Genomic DNA, 14,165 nt, shown 5'->3' with positions numbered 1-14,165 from the left:
ACTTGTGCTTCTTGGGGTATTTCTCAAGCAGCATGGGATCATGGGAGTTGTTGTCTTCACCACCACTGCCAATAAAAATCGACCTGACACAACTCCGGTGCAAATCATGGTGACGTACTAAAGTTTCATTCGTGTTACGCAGCAAATGGCAAAAGCAAAGTGTAGCCTTTGCAGTTTTTAGGAATACAGATCATTTCCATGGACATTTAATGAGCAACATGTCATGATTATAAATTGAAGCTTACTCAAATCTAGTTTAGTTTTTTTATGGGAAACGATCTGAGTTGGACTTACAGATGGGAAAGTAGTCTCAGACTCTATTGGAGCCCACTGTACAGGAAGAGAGATCATTCAGCAGGACAACAGGCTTAATCGTCACCTTCATAGCAGCCAGCACGCTGAGCTTCAATTAACACTCCCGTGGAGAGGAGAGGAGAAAAATTTGTCCTGGACAGAAACTCATGAGTGCTGATGTGGGTTAAAGACTGAGGGAGCAGAAGTTTATCACAATGCTGGAGCTCTGAGGTTCAGTCCTAACTATCTTACATCAAGCTTATCAGATGTCTCCTTCATTAAAACTTAAGTGCTCTCTGTTTGGTGTCGATTTAATTCAAAAGCTGGAATCTCAAGTCCTGCTGATCAAAAGGGGCACAGTAAAATGTGGCCGGGGGAGCGGTCTGCTTGAATTAACCGGGGCTGAAAGGTGAAACACTCTAAACTGCTGCTTGAATGGAGGCCGATGGCTGGTTGGGGGAGGGGACTGTATGCATTCAAAGGGAAGGACAGGTTTTTCATTTCATTACCCCTATACCCCCCCAATCTCCCCTCTTCCTGACCCCCCACTAGACAAGCAACGGCTGAGGCTGACACCCCACCACCACCACCTTTCGCATTAAATACTGTAACGACTCCTGCCAGGCCTGCATCCACCTACAGTGGCTCATATCACCATCTGTCCATCAGAAATCAAGACTAAGGCTCAGCTGCTATGACGTGTTTGCCCAAGGAATTTAAAAAATACTGAGTTTAACAAATAATCTTATCAACAAGCTTAGTAAGGTACAGAAGAACCCCTGGTCACAAAAATCGATTTAACCTTGCCCTATAGCTGTAAAATTGTAATATTCAGATTCAATCTGAGTCACACATACACGTACAGGCTTTGGTTGCCCGCAGGTAAAAAGTCGATGTGGAGGACGAGAGTCGGAGCAAATCGACCAAAATGCTTTTTAATTTCAGGTAGCTGAAAGTAGGGAGATTAGCAAAAATATTGTCTGGACCTATAACAACTACAAAAGGTATCGTTGTTTGTCTTTTGAGTGGAGGAACATTCGACTCCTTTGATAAAACAGAAGACAGCATCTCGGCCCAGATATCCACTGTCTACATCGCAAGCTCCAAAATATTGGCCATTACCCTTTGAGGCTACTCAATCTTCAGATGATGGCTGATGGGCTCTGAGAATGGACTCTATGTGGATTTATCTCCAAATTGACAAGTTTGGACACGTTTATATGGACCAGCAATATTCTGATACAAACCAGATAAAGACAATAGTCTATTATTAATACCTTAACCCGAATAGCAATAATCAAATTAAGACATTGGAGTATTCGTACCTTAGCCAATAACTGTATTATTACATGTATTTGGAGTTTTCTCAACATTTTGCAACATTGCCATATGGCAGTTGTCAACTGCTTAATGTCACATGCCCTTGATTCAAGTGTAAACATGTAGTATTTTGTAATATTGACTTGTTCTCAGACTATGATCTGTGAAATGGAAATAGGAATATTCAACTGGTAACTCATTTATGCACTTTAGAGTTTAAGATAAGTTGTGAGATATGTTTTAATGTTTTATATTATGAGATGCAGTGGGATTTTGATAGAACAATTCTCTATTTCTTTAATATAAATGAAATATACTATATTATATTATTAGCCACTCAATTTAAAGGCATTTAAGCACATTTGCTTACTTCTTTGCCTTCAGTCAAGGTAGCTGAGAAATGAGTTGTATGGAGATTAAAATGAGGGGCTGGCTGAGACATTTTTAAGCTTCTCTGATCACCCAAAACATTATTTAACAATGCAGCTAGGGGAATTTTCAGACCACAGTGACAGCAGGGATAAAAAGCTCCTCACCCCCACCAGGTCGAATGCCGATTTGTTGGATCCGTTGTTGGGGAGAAGCCGAACAACAAAAAATAAAACACCAACAGCTCATGTAACAGAAAACCCTTGTGCAAATCTCACCCTCAGAGGAGGGAATGGGCAGAATGCTCAAACTCCTACGCAGCAGATTTTCTGATATCTGTATCTGAGCCGTGTTGGAGCCATTACATCAAGCAAGCCAAATTACACCAAACATCATAATGTGCAATTATCAATTACTCATGTGTGCATATTGTTGCTTTGTTTCAGAACAAAAAATATACAAGTTAAAAAAATATTCCTGTTTGACCTTGTTTGTGAAATATGGTTTCAAAAGAACCCAGCAGTTGGTTTAACTGACTGTTTGATCTTCTTCTGCAGAGCAAATCAGATTAAGAAGTTAAAAAAAGAACAAAGATCAGCTGGGACAACAACACCTCATTCCTGCAGCCCTCAATACTGGAAACTGCTGGTGCAGCTCAATGTCAACCCAAGGATTTCAATCCAGAGGAGTCAGAGTGAACCCACAATCCCTCTCCTGATACTTCCATTCAGGAGATAAGCTGACTACGCTGGAGGGAGACCATTCGTACTCATTTGCAGACCCTGCCGCAGCATCGCCTGATGACACTCTACTGCTGAACGTGAAGACCATGAGTGGAGGACATTCCATGGATTCTTCCTCTATAGTAAAGCAGCTTTTAGAGCCATAGAAAAGGAACTGAACTCTTCCAATCAGAGCATTTGCATATCAAAAGGAAAACTGCTGTCAGCGCAATGGTAAAGAGACATTAGCATGCAGAGACGTGACCAAGCACCAGGCCTTATTCAAATGTACCAATAGTCAGTAGATAGATATTAGATCCTGGGCAACCAGAAGCACAGTGATGACATTGTCACTTATACCTCTTACACCAATACAAGCAGGTCTTTTCCAACACTTGTCTGGCTGCCTTCCTGTTTTTATTTCCCCCTCATGTTTGCCATCACTGTGTCCACTGAAGAGTCATTTGATGTGAATGAGAATTGCATCCATTCCCATTGCAGACAAAATCAAATATTAGTCAGATTTTTTTAAAGTGGAAAGGGGGCTTCATTGAAGAAACAGCACAAAGTCATGATCCAGGTCCAAAAAAAAACAGGTTTCATTTTAACTTAATCTGACAGTTTAGTGTTTGAAAACTATCACAGCTAAATTATTTGTGGAAAGACAAATTGGAAAACAGTCAAATGTACCGGTATCAGTGAACAGTATAAATAGTCACTCATTCATTCAGAGCCACCAATCTGTGATCACACCACTTTAGTAGCTCATGAGAAAACCATCTGTTTAAATTAGCCTGATGCCCTCCTGTCGCTACTGATAAAAACTCAGACGCTGATGAAACATCTTAAACTGCTGCATGCTAAGGTTCATCACCTCTACCAGTCAGTCACACCTCATACCCTCGTGTCTGATAGTCTAATGCTGCCATATTGTATTAACGGCTTTAAACCATATGAAACTAGGTCACTGTGAAATCTCAGTCTGGATGTGTGTTCCAGACTAAATGAGTGCAATGTAGCGTAAAGGTAATGGCCTGTTAAATAAACATAATCTGTCACTCTCACAGTGTGAGAAGCTTGCATTGTAATGATGCTGTGCTCAGTGGAGATGTTGAATTATTAGTACTTACACATGTAACAAGACAAAAAAATACTTTTTGTTGTAATGGGCCAGTAATTCCAATTCCCTATCACTTCAGCCAGGTGTTTTGCAGATCAATCAAAACAGTAACAAAAGACCTAGTTTGATGACATTAGGAAGCAGCGTGGCATCATGGGAATTGCATGTGTTTTTCCTTCATCATACGTTGTTTCTACAGACGCATAAAAAGGATATGACGTAGTTAAAAAGCGACGAAAACTAACATCCTGTTACCTTGAATACATTTGTGTATTTCTCTGGGTTTGAACATTGTTGAAAACATTTTGGAGTTACACAAGTGAACAAAATCGGCCTAATCGTTTTTAGAGATTCAAAAAAAGAATTGTTACATAAGCATTTTTCCGCCAACTAATTCAATCTCTACTTTAATCCAATTAATGTGCTTGAGTTTTATAAATCATTCTCAATCAGTGATTCAGTAAAGGAGCGACTCGAGTGTCAGCGTCAGACAATACAGTACATCATGCAAGTCACAGATGAATAACAGGTCGCTAGAGACTCTTCTGAAGACAGCAGCACTGGTGCAAACAAGTGGACACAAAGACAGAGCTGGGGGGGGGGGCAACTCCAGACAGAGCCCGCTCCCATTGTCTGCTAGGATATTGAGGACAATGCCGAGATAGATGCAAGCACGGCAAGGACTCACCCCAGCGATGCGCCGGCCCTAATCCTAAACACGTTTTCCCCTCCTAACACGTAGATGATGTCATTCAACCCCCACACACACACACCCCAACCCCCCAACCCCAACCCCACACCCACACACACACACACACACACACACACACACACCTCCTCTGGACCTTCAATGCAACCAAGCGTATAGGAGTGAGGCCCACAGGAGGATGTTCTACTGTGAAACAAGCCAGCAGCAAGATATCGGATACCTCTGAGCGCATCTGTGTCACAATCAAAGAGCTCAGAGGCGACACGATCATATCACCATAAGCTCTGCGCTCTCTAGTGCTTTGAAAACAGACGTCTCTGAAGTCTGTCACATGCAAGGCCACACTCAATCCTTCCAAAAGAAAGCACAGCCGATGGAAAGTTTTATGCCTGCGGTCAGGTGTTGCAAAAACATTAGTGGAGGGAAAGCAACCGACGAGGCAGGTCAGCCTTGCAGGTCAGAAGAAAGCCTGTACATTCTTCAACGCAGAGAGTGGGACAGTTACTCTTTAGAACTTTATGCCACCCCCCACCACCACAACCCTCCCCCCACAAACTTGGCTCCACAAAAGGGACCTTACCCCTCGTCCCCACCCACAAGGAATTTCTCAGGCATTGCTGGGTTCTCCATGACAACTGGGTGCTTAACAAAGCATTTCTCTTAGGCATTCTTCCTTTCACAGCGGAGAGGTGGGGAGGTGGGGGGGCACAACAGTCAAAGAAGGGGGGGTGGTGGATGATGAGGGTAAAAAAAAGGGGAGGAGGGTGAAGGAGCTTGAAATGATGGGAGGGTGCAGGGGTGAGAGCCATAGACCCCGCGAGATAGGAGAAAAATGGGCACTGGTGACACGCAAACAAAAAGAGGGGAAAAGAGAAACAGGATCAAGGTGATAGGTGACGTTAAAGGGGATAAAAAGTAGAGAAACTGCGCTACAAACATTCCAAGCAAGCTCGCAAGTGTGACTAACGCCGTCCGGGGAGGGCGAGGGAGGCTGGAAGAATGAAAGGGAGAGAATTAGGGATGACTCCGGTTGTACAAAACACGGGCGAGCGTTTGCAAGCTGTGACTTTGAATCCTGCGAAATCAAGCACAAGGCAAACAGAAATTCATCACCCATAAAGAGCACAGAAATCTAAGATGCACTTGAGTGAAATAATTATATGACGGCAAGAAGAGAAGCAATCAAAGCGGTCCAGCTGTTGGAGGCCACTCACACACACCAGATTTATGCAACTTGATGGTCTCGTGTTACAGAAACACACATCTGAAAAGTCCCTGCACAGACAGTTTGGAGGCCTAATAGATCATAATGAAATTATTCTGGCTGCCTTGGTTCATACTTGTACTTCACTATGTAACGGAACAGAGAGTCACCGCCATTAAAATTCCAGTCTTGTAGCTCTATCTTATCCAAGGATGATGAAGGACGGGGCGTCTAAGATAACATTTAAACTTATACAGCCGCACGCAATTCTCACTATTCCATCGGATTGTGGAAGAAAACTATTTCACAATCTCATCCCATCTAAATATTAAAAAAACAGAAATAAGGCATCTGAAGAACTCGACTGATAAAAGCGTATTTGTCGTGTGTTGCAGTTAGTTGGGCTGAATGCCAGAACGTTTGGCTCAGACAACTTAAAGAGCAAAGTAGTTTAACCTTGGAGTATCCACAGCCACTCACACTTTGACGTTGCCCGTGCGGACAGTGTCCAAAGAGACAAAATTACTGCTGTCCACCCTGTAATTTGAGCATGTGTATAACCTGCAGTGTGATGTGAGCTGAATCAAAGGGCCATCATTAGTTGTGGAGGCGTGTTTTTTCCTCTCTCCATTTGTGTTTTCAAAGTGAGCACAGGCTCATGAAATGGGCTTGAGCTCAGAATTCAATCAAAACAACGGCAAAGTGTCCGCATGGCAGAGTTGTAATGAGCAACAATGTATAAATTGCATATTCTCCACATGGAGCTCAAATCTATCTCATACTGATTCACTTTATAGCCCAAGAAATGTAAACACAAAGTGAAAAACTACAAAAAACAACAAACTTCACTTCACATTCCAACAACAAAGCATAATAACATGGCCAAAAGGAAGGATGATTAGGGATTAGCTATAGTTTCTAAAGGCAAATTAACGTGGCTTTAAGGATGAATGAGAAGCAGGGAGAAAAAAATCTTTGCCGTCAAATGCAAATACCTATTTATGCAGGCTCACGCTTGCCTGGGAACAGTAGATCAGCCCCTGAGTATGTCAACACTGATCTGACAGAACCCAGGATACAGACGCAGCAAATCTAATCCCACAGACGACACCCAGCCTCTCACCCCGCAGTGCGACCGCAATTCTCCTCCTAACACAGAGCTGACACATGCGAATAGTAGAATCAGTTATGAGTTTCGTCCTCAACGTGGCAGGAATGTGAGCTAGAATACAACAAACCTGAAATGAGCTGTTTCATCGCACCGATAACGATTAATCCAGAGGTAATCCTGATATGAGTTTATGAGTCTCTGTTCTCTCCCATTGAGTACAGAGGCAGGACCAGCTCCCACATACAACCGCTGTAAATCTCCTGAACACCGTAACATGGTTTAATGATTACTAATCATTCATTTCTGCCCAGTGTGCACAGCCAATACACAATAAGGCAGCAATATCCCCAAGTGTGTGTTTTAAGAGGCTACTTATGTTTTTTTATGAATATAATCAATGAGAAATATTCTCTGCTCAGACGATTGGTTAAATCATTGTGCTTGTTTGGATGAAAGGTTTTTAGACAAATTCTTAAGGAAGACATGATATGAATTAACTGATATAAATGACTTATATTGGAATATAGAGCAACTTTTACAGTTTCATGTCTGTGTGTCTGTGCACAATAACACTCATATGTAAAGTGATGACTGCAAATTCAATTATAGTTACTCTATTATTAAGATTGTAGGATGAAAATCCTCATGTACTTCTTCATATTATAAATTTAGCCAAAGCCAATTTCATCTGAAAACTGTGTATGACTGAGTTGAGGCAACGCAATGGCTTAAATCACTGAATTCCACTTTAAATTCATCATAATCAGTGGATATTTTTAAAGATTGTGTACAGGAAACATTTAACTGAAAGTGTGGCCCCATTTGAACCATTGCATCCATTTCATTATGAAGAGCAGTGCTCAGAAACACTGTTAATCACAGTCCAACTACATACAAAAGAGCCCATCAGAAATCTTCCATCATAAGGGGGCCTCTTCAACGGCAGCATAAAGGCAAAGATAATGGGAAGACCTGGGAGGTCTCTGGAGGATGACGCCTTTGAAAATTGGGGTCAGCAGCATCTATAGGAGGAGCTCCTGCCCCTTCTCCTCCTCCAGCGCTCTAGTGACTTCCCTGCTTCCCTCTTACAGTACGACTGTATTTTCCACATATCTCAACTTTACACAACCACAACATAGCACACACCCCAACCCTCCCCCCGTCCTCCTGCCTCCCTCCAATCTCCCCCCGTCTCCTGCAGGGGTGCTGACACATAAACCCCAGCAGGTGCTGGACGCGCTGGGGAGACACGGCCTCTAATTGGTCCTTGGTGGAGTCACAGCTGTTGCCCCCAACCACAGCCTGGTATGAGCTTGAGTGCCTGCCCCTGAATAGACAGCTCACTATTGTTCTCCAGAGAGGCAAAGCACCGCTCCGATCCATAATAACGACTACCCACGCTAACTATACAGTATCTGCTCGTCAGTATCAGCTCATCAACAAATAGGAAACCACTTGATCTACACTTCCACTGTTTTGTTCATCTCATGCAGGCAAATCAACTGAATCCCAGGGCTCAGACCTTAATCCTCCCTGTTCCTGTTCAGTATCTGATTTCATCTTTAACCTTCATGCCCAACATCTGAATAACTGTCCCCGGCTCTGTTTCCTTTTCTCTTAGGTTATGCCAAGGTCAAAGAAAAGGCAGATTTAAAGCGGAACACACTGCGTCAAATGAGCTCCAACCAAGGGTATAACAGCAACACACACACACACACACACACACACACACACACACACACACACACACACACACTCCCCTCCACTCTCTGTGAATGCAATTCAAGTTCAGTCACATATCTGGGGCAAATAAAAAGCTGTCATTTGCACTGGCATGCAAAATTAAAGGTGCGGGGATCACAGTAGGTTCAAGACCTGCAGTTAAAGTGCAGAACACCAACAATTAGCATGAGTAACCTAAGTAACCCCTGTGAGAACTGTTTCAGAACTATGTGATCTATAGGGCTTGGCCGATAACGGCAAAAGTTATATCACTATGCAAATGTTCATATCAATCAATTCTGATAATTATCCCAATCAATGTCACATTATTATTATTTCTTTTAAGTTTAAATTTTTGCTCCTGACAGCAGGTTGTGGTTTTAAACTCTTTGAGCAGAAAACAACAAACATTTGATAAACAGCGAAACATTTAACTAATCTGAGGTCGATCAATGATGTGTTATACGTCCTCATTGTGCTTATACAATGTATAAGCATTATGTCAATATATGTATTTGGCTTTCGCTGTATTGCTATTTTTTAAAATTACATTAGGATTGATTTGTTTTATTGCTCAGCCCTGGCGTGACCCCAGTCTACAAAAAACTGTGGAACAAAGATCACAGCCTGCTCTTGTCTTTGAAACACACTCAAACCACAATCCTCAGCCTTTAACACCACGTGTGTGCAGGGAACACCGACAGCTGTTAAATGTCAGCCTTTCTGTCAAATTAAAAACAAGCCAGTCAGACAATACGACACCTACATAACATCAACACTTACTTTTGACTATAAGTAAGCTATAAAAACAGACCATAATTGAATTAGGTCTTTCATTGTTTGTGGTGGGGGGGTCTGATGGGCATTTATGGGGCATGATCAGTCTGCCCGCTGGAGTGTGGATCCCACAGGACGTAGACATGCTCAGACAAACAGCTGTTTAAATCTCCACAGCTAAATCAGGCTTTTGTTAACAAGAAAATACCATAATTATAAACCTCCCCCGACATGAGCCAAGAGAAACAATTTATCCCAGAATTTAAACGATTAAGTACATCTTTGTCATTAAGCATCGCGTGTGTGTGTTTGGAAAGTGGTGTGAATAACAAATACCCTGCAGTGAATATTAATTATTTTTTCATGAATATTCCTATCATAGGAAAATCACTCTGGGTTACTGAAGCCAAGACAGAAAAATGTAAGTCATAATCACACTCCATTAGCGCAGTGAAGCGGAAATGTAAATTAACAGACAGGATGTGTTAATGGGAAAAGCAGCAGATCTCAGTGGGACAGGTCTTCCCTCGCTGTATTATGTTTCACGACCTGGGTGGAGTCTGCAAATTAAACAGTTATTCAACAATCTCACCTGACACAGAGATCCTCATGGAGGCCTCCAGGGGCCGGTTGTTATCCAGGGCCTGGCTCAGCTGGATCTCCCCCGTGCTTTGGTTCAGGAGGACCAGGTTCAGCTCGTTCCCCACCTCGAAGCTGTAGTGGAGCTGATCCGAGACGTCGGGGTCGTGGGCGGGGATGCGGCCGATCACCCCCATGGGGAAGCTGCTTGACTTGTCCGTCACATAGTTGTTGAAGATTATCTGGAAGTTTTTGAGCATGGGCATGTTGTCGTTCTTGTCCACGAGTTTGATGTGGACAGTGGCACGGCTCACCAGAGGAGCAGAGGTGGCCTGGACCACGATAATGTACTCAGATCTCGTCTCGTAGTCCAAATCTATCAATGCAGTCAGTTCTCCAGAGAAGATGTCCAGTTGGAAAATCTCTGGGATGTTTCCCTCCACTATCTGGTACATGATCTGTGCATTACTGCCTTCATCTGGATCTGTGGCTGAGATGTGTGCAACCACAACGCCTATGGGGCTGTTTTCTTCCACCATGATGTCAAACTCATCTCTCTCAAACACAGGAGGGTTGTCGTTCACATCTAGGATTGTTACTTGAATGTTTACTGCTGTTTTCAGAGCAGGAACACCTTTATCCACAGCAAACGCCTGCAGGCTGTAAATAGGCACATTCTCTCTATCTAATCTGCGCAGCGTGCGAACAATGCCAGAGGTGGATTCAATTATGAAGTCTCCATCGCCATCCTCCCCGCCCTGGAAGGTGTAGAAGACGCGGCCGTTGAGCCCCGAGTCTCGATCGATGGCAGAAACTTGCACCACACTGGTGAACACAGGCACGTCCTCCATCACAGAACCCACATAGTGGTCTCTGAGGAAGCGCGGAGAGTTGTCGTTGACGTCGTTTACCAGGATCTCCAGGTAAGTAGTGTCAGACTTCTGCGGGATGCCATTATCCCGAGCGGTGATGGCGAGAGTGTAGGAAACCTGGTCCTCGTAGTCCAGCTCCATCTGAGTGGTGACAGCTCCTGTGTCTGCGTCGATGTCAAACTGAGGGATGCTGTCATCCATGAGGTAGGTGATGCGTGCGTTCTCACCCGTGTCTTCGTCTGTGGCACTTATGACGACAACAGTGGTGCCCACAGGCCGGTCCTCATTGATGTTGACAGTGTAATGTGAGCTCTGGAACACAGGCCTGTGTGTGTTGGCATCTGTGACGTTAACAAACACTTTAGCAGTGTCAAAGAGAGTGCCATCGCTGGCGGTGACAGTGAGGACGTATTGCCGTTCCAGTTTGTAGTCTAAAGGCAGCGCCAGGGTGATGAGCCCCCCTCCGCTCTGACTCGTGATGGAGAATCTGTTGCGGGTGTTACCACTGGATATCTGATAAGTTACCACGCTGTTGATATCCTGGTCCACAGCTGACACTGTCACCACGCTGGTCCCCACAGCTGCATCCTCATTAAGTCGCATGTAATAGGCCTTCTGAGTGAACTCAGGGTTGTTGTCATTGACGTCCAGAATAGTCATGCTAATACTGGCTGAGGATGACATGATAGGGTAGCCTTGATCTCTGGCCTCCACGCCAAAGTTGTAAAAATCTACACTCTCCCTGTCCAGCTCGGCTGCCACTACAATCCACCCTGTGCTGTTGTTGATGGTGAAGGGGAAGTTTGGCGTGGTTTCAGTGAGCCGATATTCCAGCCTGGAGTTTTCTCCGGAGTCTGCATCCACCGCTTGGATGTGGATGATGGAGTAGCCCAGCGGCACGTTCTCCAGCACCGTGGCCTGGAATGGAGTGCTGACAAAAATGGGAGCGTTGTCATTTACGTCCAACACCTGCACGGTCACCAGGCCGCTGATGTTGGACAGAGGAGGGCGTCCTCCGTCCTGAGCTCGAATTCTCAGAGTGTATTCTTTGTTGGCCTCATAATCCAGGTGACTCACCAGGTCTATTTTACCCGTCTGTGCATCAATGTAAAACTGACCCCTGGTGTTTCCGCTCATGATGCTGAAGTGAACGACAGCGTTGCTCCCTCTATCCTGATCAGTTGCGGTGACCTGCAGAATCTCGGTGTTGGGGGCCATGTCCTCGGGAACCTGGACTACATATCGTTTTTCACTGAACTGGGGAGCGTTATCATTATCATCCTCTACAACTATGTAAACTGTAGCTGTAGCATTGCGGGGCCCGGGGTCACGACCTTGGTCATTTGCGTCAACTAGCAGCGTGTAAGCGCCTACCTCCTCCCTGTCTACCAGGCCTTTGGTGCGGATTACACCAGACCTCGAATCAATCTCAAACACGTCATTGGAACCGTTGCTGTTGAGGAAGTGGTAAAGGATGTTTCCATTAACAGGTGCATCACCATCAGTGGCCCTCACAGTTAACACTTCATAACCTATTTCTAAATTCTCTCGGATGCTTTCCTTATAGTCCTGCTGCTCAAACACAGGATCATGATCATTTGTGTCACTGACTGTGACAGTGAGCGTGGCCATAGCTGTGCGCCGCGGGGTGCCGTGGTCAACTGCGGTCACACGAAACACATGGGTGTCTTTTGTCTCCCTGTCCAGCACCTCCACTGTGGACACAGTACCGCTGGCCGGGTCCACGGCAAAGAGGTTGTTGGACCGGCTATCAAAGAGAGCCTCTATGAAGTACTCCAGCCTGCCTGCCTCCCCCTCATCCACATCCACTGCTTTCAAAACAACAACAGGAGTCCCTGCAGGCTTGTTCTCTGCCACTGCCACTTGGTACATTGGGGGCTGAAACTGGGGGCTGCTGTTGATGCTTCTTCTCCTCCTGCTCACAATCCCTGAATCAGACTGAGCTGCCTTTTCTAACAGCTTCCCCAGATGGGCCTGCCTAAAGGGGCCCTGCCCCACACGCCAGTGGATGATGATGGGGTTGACTTTAGCGTTCACCCTGCTTCCAGTGAGAATGTCACAGACCAGGTCCAGCTCCAGGAGGGTGTCCTGCCTCCAGCACAGAGTCTCAGACAAAAACAAGCCCCCCTCTGAGAAGTAGAAGTCCCGGTTGTGGGTGACTTTGCAGCGGGCTGGGGAGCCAGGTAGCAGACCTCCCACTGGCAGTAAAGCAGAGCCGGCTGGATGGCAGTCCGAGCGTCGGTGGCTGTGGGTGAACAAACTCAGGACCTCCATGTCCCACTGTGGTTTCTTTTTACGCTTGTTTGAACAGTTCCTACCGTGAACATGCACCTCGTACAGGCTGGTGAGGAGGTGTCTGAAGCCGGAGTCCGTGCAGTCCTCCACGGTGTACAGGGTGAAAGGGTTTGAGGGCAGCGTGGAGCACTTTATCGAGTCCGACACAAACACACTGCCCGCGGTTGAATCTGTTTCCAGAAATCGCTCCGAGAATTTGGGAACGAGAACCTGATCCAGGACGCACCGTGCGCCCCGCGCCGCACCGGCCACCAGCGTCCCTGCTCCCGCATCCTCACTGATGTGAACGGTGTGCGGACGCGCCGGCCGCAGCAGGTTTAAACTCCAGAAGATGAACAACAAATCCCAGTTAATGCAGCGCATCGCTCCTCAGTGCGTGTTCCTCTGGCTCTCACAGTATTGTTTCCTACAGCTACGTATTTCTTCAAACTTTCCGCCTGTGAGTTTCCCTTTGTTGCGGAGGAGCCATGCTCTCAGCGGGCGCACTTCTCTCCGGTCACTCCTGCGGGTGTGAAGAAGTAAACCGGTGCTATCGTTGACTGGAAACACTCACTCACACACACACACACTCACACACACGCGGGTGGCAACAACAACAAGAGCGGCAGCAGCACCTCCGCTCCGTCCGCGCAACTCCACTTGAATGGTGAAAAAAATGGCTCCTGCTCCCACTGCGCCTTGAGGCTCCTCATTATCATATGAGAGAGTGTGTGTGTGTGTGTGTGTGTGTGTGAGAGAGAGAGAGAGAGAGAGAACAGCTCTGTCAGGAGTCTGAAGTCTTCACAGAAACTCTGCCACTGGTGATAAATGAAAACTTCCTGAAAGCTTCATTAATAACAGAAAACAACAACTTTCCTCGTCTCACTTGGCCACTCTCCATGTATTCATTCTACTTTACGAACCACCTATCATATGTATGGTTCTTCAGTTACAGCTACAGACAGTTTTATATCAACCTCATTTTTGAAGTCTTTTTAGAGTGTATGAGCAGAGCAGAGAGAGAGAAACTGACTTCTGTGGGGAAAGCACATCTGAAACCTCGAAGACATT

The 14,165-nt window shown here is 45.3% G+C and overlaps 1 protein-coding gene across 3 annotated transcripts in view; it reads right to left on the bottom strand.

The window, feature by feature from the left end:
• celsr2 (cadherin, EGF LAG seven-pass G-type receptor 2) overlaps positions 1–13,787 on the bottom strand; it is a 62,299-nt gene extending 48,512 nt beyond the window's left edge. For all 3 annotated transcript variants that reach the window (XM_069537396.1, XM_069537403.1, XM_069537408.1), the window contains exon 1: positions 9,941–13,787. In XM_069537396.1, the coding sequence (XP_069393497.1) occupies positions 9,941–13,478 (3,538 nt within the window). In that variant the 5' untranslated portion in view covers positions 13,479–13,787. The remainder of the gene's footprint in view (positions 1–9,940) is intronic.
• Between the last annotated feature and the right edge of the window lie 378 nt (positions 13,788–14,165).

This window comes from Paralichthys olivaceus, chromosome 2 (genome assembly GCF_024713975.1).
Source record: "Paralichthys olivaceus isolate ysfri-2021 chromosome 2, ASM2471397v2, whole genome shotgun sequence".
Classification (NCBI taxonomy): Eukaryota; Metazoa; Chordata; class Actinopteri; order Pleuronectiformes; family Paralichthyidae; genus Paralichthys; species Paralichthys olivaceus.
The sequence above is the reverse complement of the archived record's forward strand: the minus strand, read 5'-3'. Positions and strand labels throughout refer to the sequence as shown.